The sequence below is a fragment of the Caloenas nicobarica genome, chromosome 1, assembly GCF_036013445.1.
Source record: "Caloenas nicobarica isolate bCalNic1 chromosome 1, bCalNic1.hap1, whole genome shotgun sequence".
Taxonomy (NCBI): Eukaryota; Metazoa; Chordata; class Aves; order Columbiformes; family Columbidae; genus Caloenas; species Caloenas nicobarica.
In genome coordinates, this window is record NC_088245.1 from 97,629,193 (window position 1) to 97,642,601 (window position 13,409).

General features: G+C 39.6%; 1 protein-coding gene across 2 annotated transcripts in view; it reads left to right on the forward strand.

Annotated features, from left to right (window-relative positions):
* LOC135984748 (cohesin subunit SA-2-like) overlaps window positions 1–13,409 on the forward strand; it is a 63,413-nt gene that overhangs the window by 4,749 nt on the left and 45,255 nt on the right. For both annotated transcript variants that reach the window (XM_065627242.1, XM_065627251.1), the window contains exons 3-9: window positions 497–581; window positions 1,211–1,357; window positions 2,765–2,861; window positions 3,877–3,953; window positions 8,438–8,509; window positions 10,869–11,073; window positions 12,137–12,288. In XM_065627242.1, coding sequence (XP_065483314.1) covers window positions 497–581; window positions 1,211–1,357; window positions 2,765–2,861; window positions 3,877–3,953; window positions 8,438–8,509; window positions 10,869–11,073; window positions 12,137–12,288 — 835 coding nt within the window. The remainder of the gene's footprint in view (window positions 1–496; window positions 582–1,210; window positions 1,358–2,764; window positions 2,862–3,876; window positions 3,954–8,437; window positions 8,510–10,868; window positions 11,074–12,136; window positions 12,289–13,409) is intronic.

The window sequence follows — 13,409 nt, forward strand, 5'->3', positions numbered from 1 at the left end:
TTCCTCCATTGTATTAGCAATGACCTGCAAATGAAATTTATGTGCCTTGTTTCTTCAGCATGTTTTATAGACAAAGTAAAACAGTTTCTTCCTCTCGTTTTAAATTGTAGACCCATCAACGTTATTGTTTTGTGTAGAGCACTCGTGAATGCATACCTGAGTTATTGATTCATGGTGCAAAGCTCTTAAGTCAACAAAGGCTGCCTTATGTCAACATCAGCGCTCTCTTTCTACTTGATATCTTTGATAGTTTTGCTAGTTTTCTAATTATCTGTATATCTTACAGGAAAGCCAATAGTTTGAAAAAGGCCCCAAATTTCTGTTGTATTTTTAAAGTTAGCTGTGTGGTTTCTAGTAACAAAATGACATAACTTCCAAATGATTCATTAAAAATATTAAAATACATATATGTGCATTTATTTTCTTCTGTTTGTACTGAAGTGTGTAGTTCTGTGTTGTCACTGCTAACCCCCTCAACATGTTTGTTATGTTTCAGAGAGAACGTTGTCCACGATGAGCCTGTGCCTGAGTCTGCTGTGCAGAACGGCAGCTGCGTGAGAAATGGCAACCTGAAAACACCAGTAATTTGATTTTTTTTTTTTTAAATTATGGAATTTATTTTCTGTCTCATTCAATTGTTACAAAATCGAGTATCATATAAAACAATCACAATACAGTGCATCTAAAATCTAGTCGCTGTATACAGCTCGACCCTTGAATTCCATTGGCATCAGAGCCTCAATGCTGACTTTTGAACAGTCAGTTCATTTCAGCATGTGTTCTTTCTTAGCTGTGCATTTTGTGCAGTTGATGTTAATTTGCAGGTTTTGTGTTTACCCTGTGAGTAAAAAGATATGGAAGAGCTTCTGTGCTTGCTGTTTCTCCTTCAGAAATTACAGCTGCCACTGAAAAATGCCTTCTGGGTAGTACACAACTGTTCAGAAACTTCTTTCCTGTTGTACCTTCCTATGCCTATGACTCATTGTTGTGAAAAAATTCAAACTGGTAAATCTTTTCTTTCATCCCCTTCTAGTATGGTCGTGTTTGATAAGGCTTTACCAATGTCCTTGAAGCTTAAAAGTTGACACCCTAGGGAAACCATTATAATGAGAGTAAAATAAACTTGTTATTAGAGGATAATTTGTGTGTCTGTGAATGGCTGTTATGTGTCATGTTTTCTCCTGTACTTTCTTTGCTTACCTTGTTTCAGAGAGAGAAACGGAAGGTCCGAGAACAGTGTGAAAACATACGGAGAAATTCCTCCAGTAGCAGAAGAGTGAGCCAGCTGCAGAATGGCGAAGTGGTTGAGGCAGTTACGTTGTTCGAAGTGGTCAGCATGGGGAAGCGGGCCATGCAGGTATTTCTAGCTCTGAATTCTGGGGGATTTGGTGGAGGGAAGATGGATAAACAGCAGTCATTTCAGTTGGTCGTACTCTGGAGCGTTGAAATTTTGTTCTGTTTGGGCACAGATGGGGAAGAAACATGTTTGATTGGAAAACTGTTATGAGCATGGCTCTTGAAAAGAACGCATCTTCGAGAAATTAATGAAAAAGTAGCTGTCAGATATTTAAAAAGAAAGGAAATATGTATTTAAACCAGTCTTCCTAAGGCAATGTCTGATCATATGAAAAGATAATGATTTAAAAAAATACAGAAGAGGTTGATCAGTAGAAAATTTTGGTTGTTTGGGATTCTGAAAATCAGACTTTTTTTTTTTCCGGGAGCTTGCCTTTTATCCCCATCCCAACGCAGTTTGACGGCAGTTTGCATAGTAGTCAGATTCCCTGTGTGTCTATGTAGGTAGTCAGAGGACACCCACCTCCCCATACTCTGTGAGCATATGTATATGTTATGTTTTTAAAAAGGATTAAAATCTGGAGTCCCAAATATTTTTATACAGGGTTATGCATTTGTCTCCAGTGTGTAGTGTCTGTAAGCAAACTCTGTGTGCACACATGAAAACTGCATTTATATTTTGGATGTGAGACCTTAGTTTTTCCAAGATGTTTGTGTGGATGGACTTTTGCCATGCTACAGTTGTGTTAACCTCAGCAGAGCTCCCTGAAGAGCTCAGCTTCTGCAGCAGCTTGAGTCCAGGCTGCTTCTGCTGGAATTCATTAGACCTGTGTGACACTTAAGGTGGGTCAAAGCCTGGGTGGCTTGTCCCAGCAGGCCTCTGTCACAGGCTGTAGGCTGTACTGCCCTAGAAATGAAATTTGCAGTTGTTTTTTAGCTTAAGTGCAGCATGTGAACTGTTTCAACACAAACCAGGTGTTAGAGAAGAAGAGATCTTCCAGGAAAAATTGCTAATGTTAATTTAATATTAATTATTAGATGGTTCAGAGGTTAAATTGGTGGTGGTGGTGGGTTTTTTTGTTGCTTTTTTTTTTTTTTTTTGAATGAAACTGTTATCTCAGTGCTGGAAAGAAAACAGGAGAATGAAGATTTGTTTCTTGTATGTTAAATTTATTAAAGCTGTGGTTATTTTCCCTGTTAAGAAGGAGCAGAGCATCTGTGAACGGCAACATTGCCTAGAGCGGAAATTGTGAATGAGCAGTTCAAGACTTCATTTTGCCCCAGAAGGAATCTTTTGCATGTACTATTAGAAATGGAAGAAAATGATGCAGAGTTTATTCTCATTTTTATAATTTAATGGAGATGGAACAATCTTAGTTTGTGCCTTTATTATGTGCGTCCTCAGTGGAGTGCAGCATGCTGTGTTCAGTTCCTGACCTGACTAATGAGTTTCTTTAATCTATTCTAGTGTGTAGTAGATGACTGGGTTGAAGCTTATAAACAAGACAGGAATGTGGCACTTCTAGATCTGATCAACTTCTTCATTCAGTGCTCCGGCTGTCAAGGTAATTTACCCTCTTAGTAGCATTTTCAGGTGTCTGTGGGTGAGAGTAGTCTGAAGTATGCTTTCTAAAATGGAATTTTTCTCTCCAGTAGATCATGCACTTATAATCGGTCGTGTTTGTTGAGACAAACTCCAGATGGGCAGGACTAACAGTAAAGAACGTTGCTGGTTAAATTCTTTGACTCTGTGTTTATAGCATACCAGCTCTCAGAGTTGTATTTGAACGTGGTTTGCAAGGTCAGGTTTCTGAAGTGGCTTGTCACATCCCTTTGCAGAATCCCCACATAAGGAAGATTGTTTTGATCACCGTTCTAATTAAAATCCAGTGTTTCGGTTGCCATTTGTTTTGTAATTTCCTATTATCTTTTGTTTTGCTGGTATCTTTGTTTGAAAGTAAAAAGCCCAGCAAACTTAGCTCCCTGCTTTGGTGGCTAGAAAAGCAATCTCTTGCCTCATTGCAATTACTTTTACCAGAGGGTTGTGAAGTTATTTCATAACAAACACTGAGGCACAGTGACTTCTGGGTCCAGTTTGCTGGCAAAATGCTTCCGGGTGGCAAGTAAGAGCTTTAAGAAGACTATTCTGTTAGTCTGAAACTTTTGAGTATATTTAAGCAGCTAGAATGTACTTTTTACATTTCAGGGTTTTTTTTCCAGATCTTTGACTAATATGCCTTTTCTTATGGGAAACGTTTTGGGGTCTTTGACTAGCAGTGGGCAAAATTTTAGTAAGTCCTTGAAGTAAATGAATGGACAGAGAAAATAGCCATGCCAGACAGCACAGGGCAGATCTCTCTAAATGTGACTTTCATTTTTGGTTCATCCGTATTTTCTACTGTAAACGAATGTGTATCTCCCCATGTTTACATTAACTGTACCAGTGTAAACAGAGAGAAACCAGTTTGAGTCCCCCTTTCTTGGTGTTTCTAAATTAAATGAAGTCCTTACTGTGGTTTGTACTTGACTAATATAACACAGTTGTCAGTAATTCTTCTTTTTAAAACATTACTTTTCTAGGCATGGTAACAGCAGAGATGTTTCAAAGTTTGCATAAGAAGGATGTCATGCGAAAAATGACAGAGACCTTTGATGAGGTAGGCACATCTTTGACGTTGCATGCCATTTTTATATAAACCATAGGCTTTACCTTAATCGCCAACATGGACAGAGTTCCTGCTGCTTATCAGAAGCTGCGTCCCACTTCTTTCCTTTGGGAAAATAATCCTGTTTTTCACAAGAGAAATTTGTTTTTGTAATGACCCATTTTAGCAGCAGCAGGATATTTTTTTTGTAATTCACTTTTATTTTCACAGTTTTATTAGGGCTATCTAACTGCTGTCTTCCTGAATCTGGCTTTCTCTTAGGAGTTCTATCGATAGCTACTCTATAGAGGTAAATCTAACTCAGCATTGCAGCAGGTAAATGGTTCCTTTGGTATTTGGTTGACAGATCCTTTAAAAAATGCCATTGTGGACTTCTGAGAAGCTAATTCAAAGATATTTTCTAGCTGATTTTTTTGAATCTTTTGCTTCTGTTTCACTGACAATATGAATTTTTATAACTATGTTATATGAAAGAAGAAAAATGTGTTTCTGCTTTTTCATTGTCAAAACATTAGTGAATATATAATTTCTTGAGGATTGTTAAGAAAAATGCAGAGCTTTACAATATCATTTCTCTGTTTGACTGCTCCTTAGCTAATTGTGCCAACATCAAATTTTCTGCAGCATGCTCACAGTTGGTTCTGTGCTTTTTTCCCTGTATTTGCCACCTCTGAATTGATTTGTCAAGCAGCAGCCATCAGCTTTGCTTTAATTGAGCATCTTGCAAAGACCAGCTGCTGTAGAAATTCCCACAGAGGATGAATTTGCCAACATAGTTTTCTTCATTTTAGAAGTGTAGTAGCACTTGGGCTAATTTTTGACAGAAATTAACCGATATGTGTCTGGCCATATGAATTAGTAATCTGGCATTTATTTCCCAACTAACTCGGCCCGAATAGCACTCATGATAGGGTAGGCATTTGGGAGGGTGCAAAGATGTGATTATTGTTATCATCAGCCTGGATGTGTTACAGCTCTGCAACCTTTTCAACTGTCCTGGTGAGCAAAAAGGAAGGTTCTACAGTTGCCTTAGAAGCTGTATTCTGCATGCTATAAAAACAAAGTAGCTTTGTTTTTGTAGCAGTATTTTGACATGCTTCTGTAGTGAAATATTTTACTGATGGAAGTGATAATCCCTGGGTTAGATATTGCCTCTCTGTGTTTTCTTTTTTTTTCCTTTTTCTTCAATTCTAAATCCATTGAATTCTGAAATTATTTTTCTGTTTTAACATAAACTGATTCTAAAAAAAACCCCAAAACCCTCCAAAATGATTTATACAGAATTAAGTATTTTTAAGAACAGTATCTGTCAGCTTGTTTAATTTACTCATCATATGTTATGAATAATATTAAGCCAGCATTAATGTAGGAGAAAAATATGCCCGAAGCAAGCCACAGTTATTAGGTCATTGAAAAAAGCTTCAGGATTAAACCAATTTGTTTTAAAGAACAAGAACAAGAGCAACATAGTTTGTTGTTTTCAAGTGAGTTGTTTCTTCTTTGTATTTGTGTTTCTTTTTGCATGTAGCGCTCTCATCTTTTTCGTAAATAAGTTGGAAATGTAACTTAGTGATTAAGTTAGTTTACAAGTAGTGCCATATAGGACTACTGTGATTTTGGAAATATTTTTTGAAAACAAATGATAGTGGTATTAAAAGTAGTAATGAAAATGGAGAATATTACCAGATATCTGCTTGAGTACCTCATCTTGCCTTTTGATTTATATTGTTTATAGCATTCAGAGGATTGGAAAATTAAGTTTTTCCATAGTTCTTAATTCTTGATCGTTTCAGCGATTTAGCCATTAATTTACTGTTTGGTTAATTAAGTGTGATGCTATATCCATGTAGCAATGCTTCCTCCCAAAATTCTCACTAGTGTTAGTGGGAAATGTTAGTAGTGTTGAGCCTGACAAGAAATGTGAAGGACAACAAGAAAAGATTCTACAAATATATCAATAGCAAAAGGAAGACCATGGAAAACATGGGCCCACTGCTAAATGGGGCAGGGGCCCTGGTGACAAAGGACACAGAAGAGCCTGAGGTACTCAATGCCTTTTGCCTCTGCTTTACTGGAAAGACTGGCTTTCAGGAATACCAGATCTCTGAGACCAGAGGGAAAGCCTGCAGTGAAGACTACTTACTCTCCATGGAGGAGGATCAGGTTAGGAAACACTTAAATGTACTGAACAGGCATAAGACCATGTGGTCTGATAGAATGCACCCAGGAGTGCTGAGTGAGATGGCTGATGTCATTGCGAGGCCAAATCTTAGAATCATAGAATTGTTTCGGTTGGAAGAGACCCTCAGGATCATTGAGTCCAACCATAACCTAATCCTAGCACTAAACCATGTCCCTAAGAACCTCATCTAAATGCCTTTTACATACCTCCAGGGATGGTGACTCTACCACTTTCCTGAGCAGCCTGTTCCAATGCCTGACAACCCTTTCCAGAAAGAAATTTTTCCTAATATCCAATCTAAACCTCCCCTGGCATGACTTGAGACTATTTTCTCTTGTCCTGTCACTTGCTACTTGGGAGAAGAGACGAATGTCCTCCACGCTACAACCTCCTTTCAGGTAGTTGCAGAGAGTGATCAGGTCTCCCCTCAGCCTCCTTTTTTCCAGGCTAAACAGCCCCAGTTCCCTCAACTGCTCCTCATCAGACTTGTGCTCCAGGCCCCTCACCAGCTTCATTGCCCTCCTCTGCACTCTCTTCAACCATGGTTTCCTGTATGAATGTAACAATCACAGTCTAGACTTGAAAAACATAAAAGAGTCTGAGTGACTCGCTCAGTCCTCGCAGGATGCAGATGGTGGTGGAGGTGTCCCTGGCTACTGAGGGGTCCCAGGTCTCATCATCCATCAGCAGCTCAGGTCCAATTTCCTCACTTAGGTCTTGTAACCGCTTGATTTTAAGGACAGTGCTCTGTGTGCTGTTATGCTTCCCTGCTCTGTGATGGGGTCATCACCACCCCCTGGCTGGCTGAGTGCCTGGGGCCTTCAAGGCCAGTAAGGAAGGGAGTAGTCAGCCTGGTGCCCAGGAATCTTAGAGGCTGGTGGGATGGGGAAGAAGAAATCTGTTCCCAGGACCTTCTGGACCTGATAATGAGGGAAAAGAAATGAGTACGTGACCCGCTCAGCCTCAGACAATGGCTGCTTGCCTTGTAAAATGGTATTAGTTATGCTAACCACATTTCCAGGGGTTGGGAGTAGGTCACAAGTGGCACTGGGCAGCCTGCTCTGGCTGACCTTGCTTCAACAGATGAGTTGGATTTGGATAGAATATAGAGTATTTCAGTTGGAAGGGACCTACAACAATCATCCAGTCCACTGCCTGACCACTTCAGGGCTGACCAAAAGTTAAACTATGTTATTAAGGGCATTGTCCAAATTACAGGATTGGGGCATTGACCACCTCTCTAGGAAGCCTGTTCCAGTGTTGGATCACTCTTGGTAAAGAAACGCTTCCTAATGCCCAGTCTAAACCTCTCCTGGTGCAGCTTTAAACCATTAGATGATCTCCAACAGTCCCTCACAGTCTTTCTGTGATTATGTGAAAGCTTGTACTGGTGTTGGAAGCAGAAAATGGCTTTAATATAGTAATTCAGAGGCATTTATTTCCTCTTTGTGGGCCATGGTATTCTTCAGTGGAGAGATAGGCTTGTCTTTAGGACTACTGTGGGTTTTTTTGTTTGTTGTTGGGTTTTTTTTGCTTGCTTGTTTGTTTGCTTTTTTCTTCTTCCCTGTTTCTTAAACTATTCTGTTTCTCTCTTCTGCTTTTATTCCTGTATGTGGCATTTTATTTTTTGCAGCACTTCTTTGTTCTTATATAGGTTTCCTTCCCTCTCCCATTTTGTTGCTGAAATGTTTAGCAGTGGAAGAGTTAAATTTAGTGTATAACTGTACAGTCAGATGGGGTTAGGAATACTTGTTGTGCTTCACTGAACCTGATAAAGAACTGTAGATTTCATGCCTTCTGTCTTGGAATAGCTGCAGAGTTGAGGAAACGTCTCTGAATCAAGTGACACTAGTGCTGAAAACATTTATCTATAATTTGAAAATCTCAGAATGGTTTTCTAGAGTTTAGATGTTTTAAAGTATCTAGTTACTGAATGTCAGAAAGGGATATCTACTTAAACTTGCTGAGGAGGCATATATTAGAATTAATAATGATGATTACACCTTGTATGTGTTTGCTTATAAATTTAAAAAATGTCTCTTGTAGCAAGAAAACTCAGGTGTTATATAAAAGTGTGTTTTTCTTCTGTCATTGGTTATAAATAAAAAAAAAGGAGATGAGAAGGAATAAGATTTTGTTTAATGCGTTGGATTGTATGAACCACATAGTACAAATTGTCTTAAGTTTTAATAGCCTTTTAAATATGATGCATGGTTTGTGATGTTTTTGTCTTTATGGATTAACTGTGCAGTTTCATTGCAAAGCTTTTAAAATTTGGTCTTGTGCATTACAGGAAACTGGGTTGCAGTACAAGAAATTCATGGCCTATCCTTGGATCCTGACAGTTACTTGGCCGGTGGACACGGTAAGGTTCTTTCGTAGTTCTCTGCAACTGTAGTGTAGCATTTTGTCTGGCTGTATTTCCTGTTTCCAACGTTAACTTAAACTGCGCATTAGTGAATGGAGATAATCATGCACTTGTGAGATCTGCCTCATCTGGTCTGTTTTATAATAGAGCTCTGGTTTGGCTGAATGCACTCACACTTTTGGGATGCCTGGTTCTTGCTATTGATGTCAGAGGGAGGTGAAGGTGACTCGCTGAGTTGGATGTGACGCATTGTTCCCACAGCATTTTGAACAGTGGTGCATGTCAACCGCAGTGGTGTTCAAGAGCATTCCCCATCCTTTCCAGTGAGCTCTACACACACGCATGCGTATGTGCATGCACACCTGCACGCACATGTAGGCACACAGAGGTTTTGGCAGACACATTTGTTCAGAGACTTGGTTCATCAAAATATTCTCTTGCAAACATAAAGGTTTAGCTGGAAGAGCATTTTGAGAACAGAAACAGCTTTTCACAAATGCCTCTTCCCGTACAACACTTGCAGCATTGTGGGGAGTTGATCTTAACTCCTTGTTGGCCCTTCACTTTTACTTTCCTCTCTTTCAATAGGCTCTGTATGAAAGAAACATTTCCAGGATGAGTCAAAGCAGGAGCCTCAGTTGAGTGATTTGAATGGTTCTCGGGAAGAATCTCTGTTAAGTGCCTGATCTGACTTGGTTTCTGGAAGTAGAGTTCCTTCTTTTCGCTGGGTGTGGAGGGAATGTAAGGAAATTTCAAGTTAGGTGTCTAAATTTAGGTAGTGTGCCCATTGTGTTGTCTATATATTTACAGTATGCATACTGCCATTAAACAGTATCCCAGTATGAAATACACAGACAGTAGAAATGCTTTTATAAAGTGAGATGTCTTCCTGTATTTGTGCTGTTTTTCAGATTGAGGAGTAAGCTACTGTGATCAAGTAGGTATTCCCTGAAGGTGTAGGTTGTCTTTCTGCTGACCAATCAAGGAGCATTTAATGGGGTCTGCTGAAAGAGTTCCCTTTCTGTCTTGGCACTTGCTACTGCTGTTAGGCTCTGAACCAACTCTTGCAACCTGCTCGGGAACTCATCCCAAATTTCAAATTTCCGATGTCCTTTGGGTTGAGGGCATCCCTGAGATAGGTCTATGTCTGTGTTTATTTTTCAAGAAAGCAGTGGATCCTGTGCTTTGGAAACAAAGTTACAAGACGAGTATAAAGTGCACTTTGTTAAGTACAGGAGGTGATTCTGGGTGTGAAGCTGTGGGTTAGAATATGTCTGAGAAGGTGTTTGACCAACTGCAGGACCAGCTGAGTAGTGACCTGCCTTCAGGATGTTGTTTTCCATAGTGAATGAAGTTTTAGAAGTCTCCATCTCCGTTCCCACCTGGAAACTGTCAGGATGCAAATGAATATTCAGAGCCATTCCTGGGATCTGTGCGGTGCAAGTGAAATAATTGCTCACACTGCCTGAGGTTGGCATCTACGAAGTCTTCCTAGTGTGCTCTTCACATGAGGTGCCCCATTTTGTGTGAGAAGTCATTTGAACCGCTATCTCTCTGCTTTCTTCCTGGCAGTATCAGCTGTGCTGTGAACATTCCTGTGGCTTTGTTGTAACTTGCTTTTTGCATAATGTCAAAGGTACTGTCTACTTACTGTTTCTGTGGAGGTTTTCAGAGACCTAGGTGCTGGTGGTATAGGTGAGTGACTCTGTATTTGTCATTAAGCTATAGCCTGATGAACTCCTTAAGCTGGAAGTGCTGCTGAGGAAAACAGCCCCATCCTGCCCCACACCACAGTTGTTTATTTGCACCTCCCCAGTGCCAGATCTTTTGTTTAGGACACGTTTATGTAATTACATGCTGAACCGTCTTGGGGAGCTGATGCCACAGAAAAACAATTTGGCAAAGTAGCTGTTCTTTTTCAGTCACTTCAGTTTCCTCCTGGATTTTACCATGCACTTGCAGGAACAGGAAGGACAGGGAAGCGGGGAAGCACTCCTACCTGTGAGGAAGCAGCAGAGGCCAGGAGTGCTCGTGGTTTATACCAGTGGGAGCTATTTAAGGTGCTGTGGCTTCACATGCCCTCTTCTACCTGCCCCTTCACAGCTACCTCGCTTACATGGCTTTCAGATGTGACCTGTCATGACAGTGTAGCACTAGTGAGGCCAGTTTGTATCTGTCTGCTTGTAACCTAGTTGCATGTCCTTACTTTGGAGTAATAATCATGAACAAAGTTATGGGGAGGCTGAGGTGAAGCTGTCAGCAAAACTCTCTCTGACATTTAGTGGGAGAGATGTGAATGTTGTGCACAAACCAAATTAATTAGTTTATTTTCTCTTGACTCTTCTTTCTTGTGCAGGACAATGAAGACTACCCGCTGATCAGAACAGGACCCTATTGGAAGAAGTTCAAGACCAATTTCTGTGAATTTATTGCAGTGCTTGTCCAACAGTGCCAGTGCAGCATCCTGTATGATAGCTATCTGATGGATACTATCATCTCACTGCTTACAGGCTTAGCAGACTCCATGGTCAGAGCATTTAGACACACAAGTACTTTGGCAGGTAAAATAACTCCCAGGGTTGCTGTAGACCGTGAGTTTTGTTGACTTGTGTACAGTCAAAACTGCTCAAAATTGAGAAGCTCTCTTTACTGGAGCAGTTGTTCTCTTGGGCATTGACACTACCTTCCTCCTAATGTATGTTACTGTAATATAAATAATTTGTTCCCATGTGTATCCGAATGGAGTTCGGATACTTTAGATATGATAGATCTAGACCATTTTTTTCTTGCTAAAGAAATTTCTTCAATGTCTGAGATGACTCACTTTAGAATTGTGCTGTCTTCTGATTATTTTTTTCATTAACTAGTTTTTCACAGTCGGATTTCTATTTTGTTTTCTTTGTTCCGCTAATTGATGTGATGAGGTTGCAGTAAATGCTTCACCTATAAAAGCTTCATTTGGAGAGCTTCTATTCTTGTGGCAGCTGTGCTAAAAAGAGCATTTCTTGTTACATGTTTTTGTTCCATGCAGCGTGATGACACTAAAGCCACTACTTTTTTTTTTTTCCAAAGCCAGTAAATACCTTTTCTGCCATGCAAAGAACACTTAAAGTATAATTTTTTCTGAAGTGCACTGTTTGCTTTGAAGGCTTAGAAAAACCCACTTGAATCTATGCAAACCATATAGTGATCCTGAGAGGAACATGAATTTTTGTCAATTCAAGTAAAATATTAAGATTTTCTACCTTTTATGGGCCACCATCGTTGTTTGTTTTTTTTTTTTTTTTAATTACTGAAAATCACCTGTTCCGCAACTCTAGATTCTCTTGCAGAAAAATCAAGATTACATGAACTAAGATTAGAGTTGTCCAGTAAATTACTGACTAGAACTCTGGCCAAAAGTTGTATACAGTAATATCACTAAATGTTCTGGTTTTGATCATTGTTTTTAAAATAAACACTGTATTTTAAAACAGATTACTGTAATCTCTCTAGTAGTGTTCATTTTTTTGGATAATAGACTGGATTTGGCTAACCATATCCTTTTTGTGATAAAGTGATGAATACATTTATGCCATGTGTCTCTGAGCTAAGCTAAATATGTTTGGTTTGTTTCCTTTTTAGCAATGAAACTTCTGACAGCAGTTGTAAGTGTACATCTGAACCTTGATGTCAACAAGCACAATGCTCAAAGATTATATGAGGTGGAGAAGAAGAGGATCAGTGGCAAGAGGACCAATTGCAGACTTCACCAGCTGGAGAGGAAAAGGAAAGAGGTTAGGCAGGTGTCTTACATGGGAGATGCGTAAAGATATAAAAAGAGGGATTGCTGACAGCTTGCTTTTGGGTTACTGCAGTTCTTTGAGGTTTATATTTTTACCTAATGCATGATGCAGAGCAGTTGGGACTGGCTAGATTATGTGGTCCAAAAATCTGCCCTACATACTGTTAACTTGTGATGTCTGTCGTACTAACTGCTTCTCCAAATTGGTATCATTTGCCCTTGGTCTCTACACAAATATGGATGTAATTTTATTAGTAGCTCTGGTGTTGTGGGAGTGCAGTTTTTCATACGTTTATCCAAACTATAAGCCAAAACGTTAGTTCTTGAACTGAATTTTAATGAATGGAAAAGGACACGGGGTAGCTGCCATCTCTATATAAGGTAATGTGTTCTAAAAATTGTTGTGTCTTTAGGTATGACCTGTATGTTTCTTGCTGTCCAGTTTCTGTTATTTTCCAGCCAGCTCCTTATCAACTCCCAGAGACAGGCCTGTAACCGTGATAAATAATCCTGGCTTGAGGGTGGAGGTGACTTGATGTATGAACATCAAGCATAGTTCCTTTGGGTGCCTACGGACTTCTCTGTTATAGGAACAACCCCTTTTTCTGTGGGAACAAGTTTGGGTGATACAGGGGTTTTAGTATCATCGTAAGTCTGATCTTATTGGAAAAACAGAGGAAATGTGTGTGTTTGGGGGAAAAGCAAACTTGTTACCCTTCCTGATGCTGTTGATGGATGTTTTTATTAAATGACTTAGGTTTCCAGAAGTTCAAAACTAGATTTTCAGGGCACGGTTAAAATACATACTCATTGTGGATTAGGTCCATTTTGCAAATGCCCATGTCTGCCTTTCTTCCATCTCTGTTTAAGTGCATAAAAAGAGTTTGGACCTATATCTGAAGATCGTTCAATAATTGTGATGTATCTTCCTGTGTATTGATAGCTCAAGACTCACTATACCCAACATATTACATGCTATACCTTGTTATCCAGGCTGGCAGCTGGCACCTGGTAAATCTTTCATCAGGACGTAACTACAGAAAGGCCAGTTGCTGATGTAGATACAGACCACTCATTTTATGTTGGTACCATGTGTAAATGCTAGTGATTTGC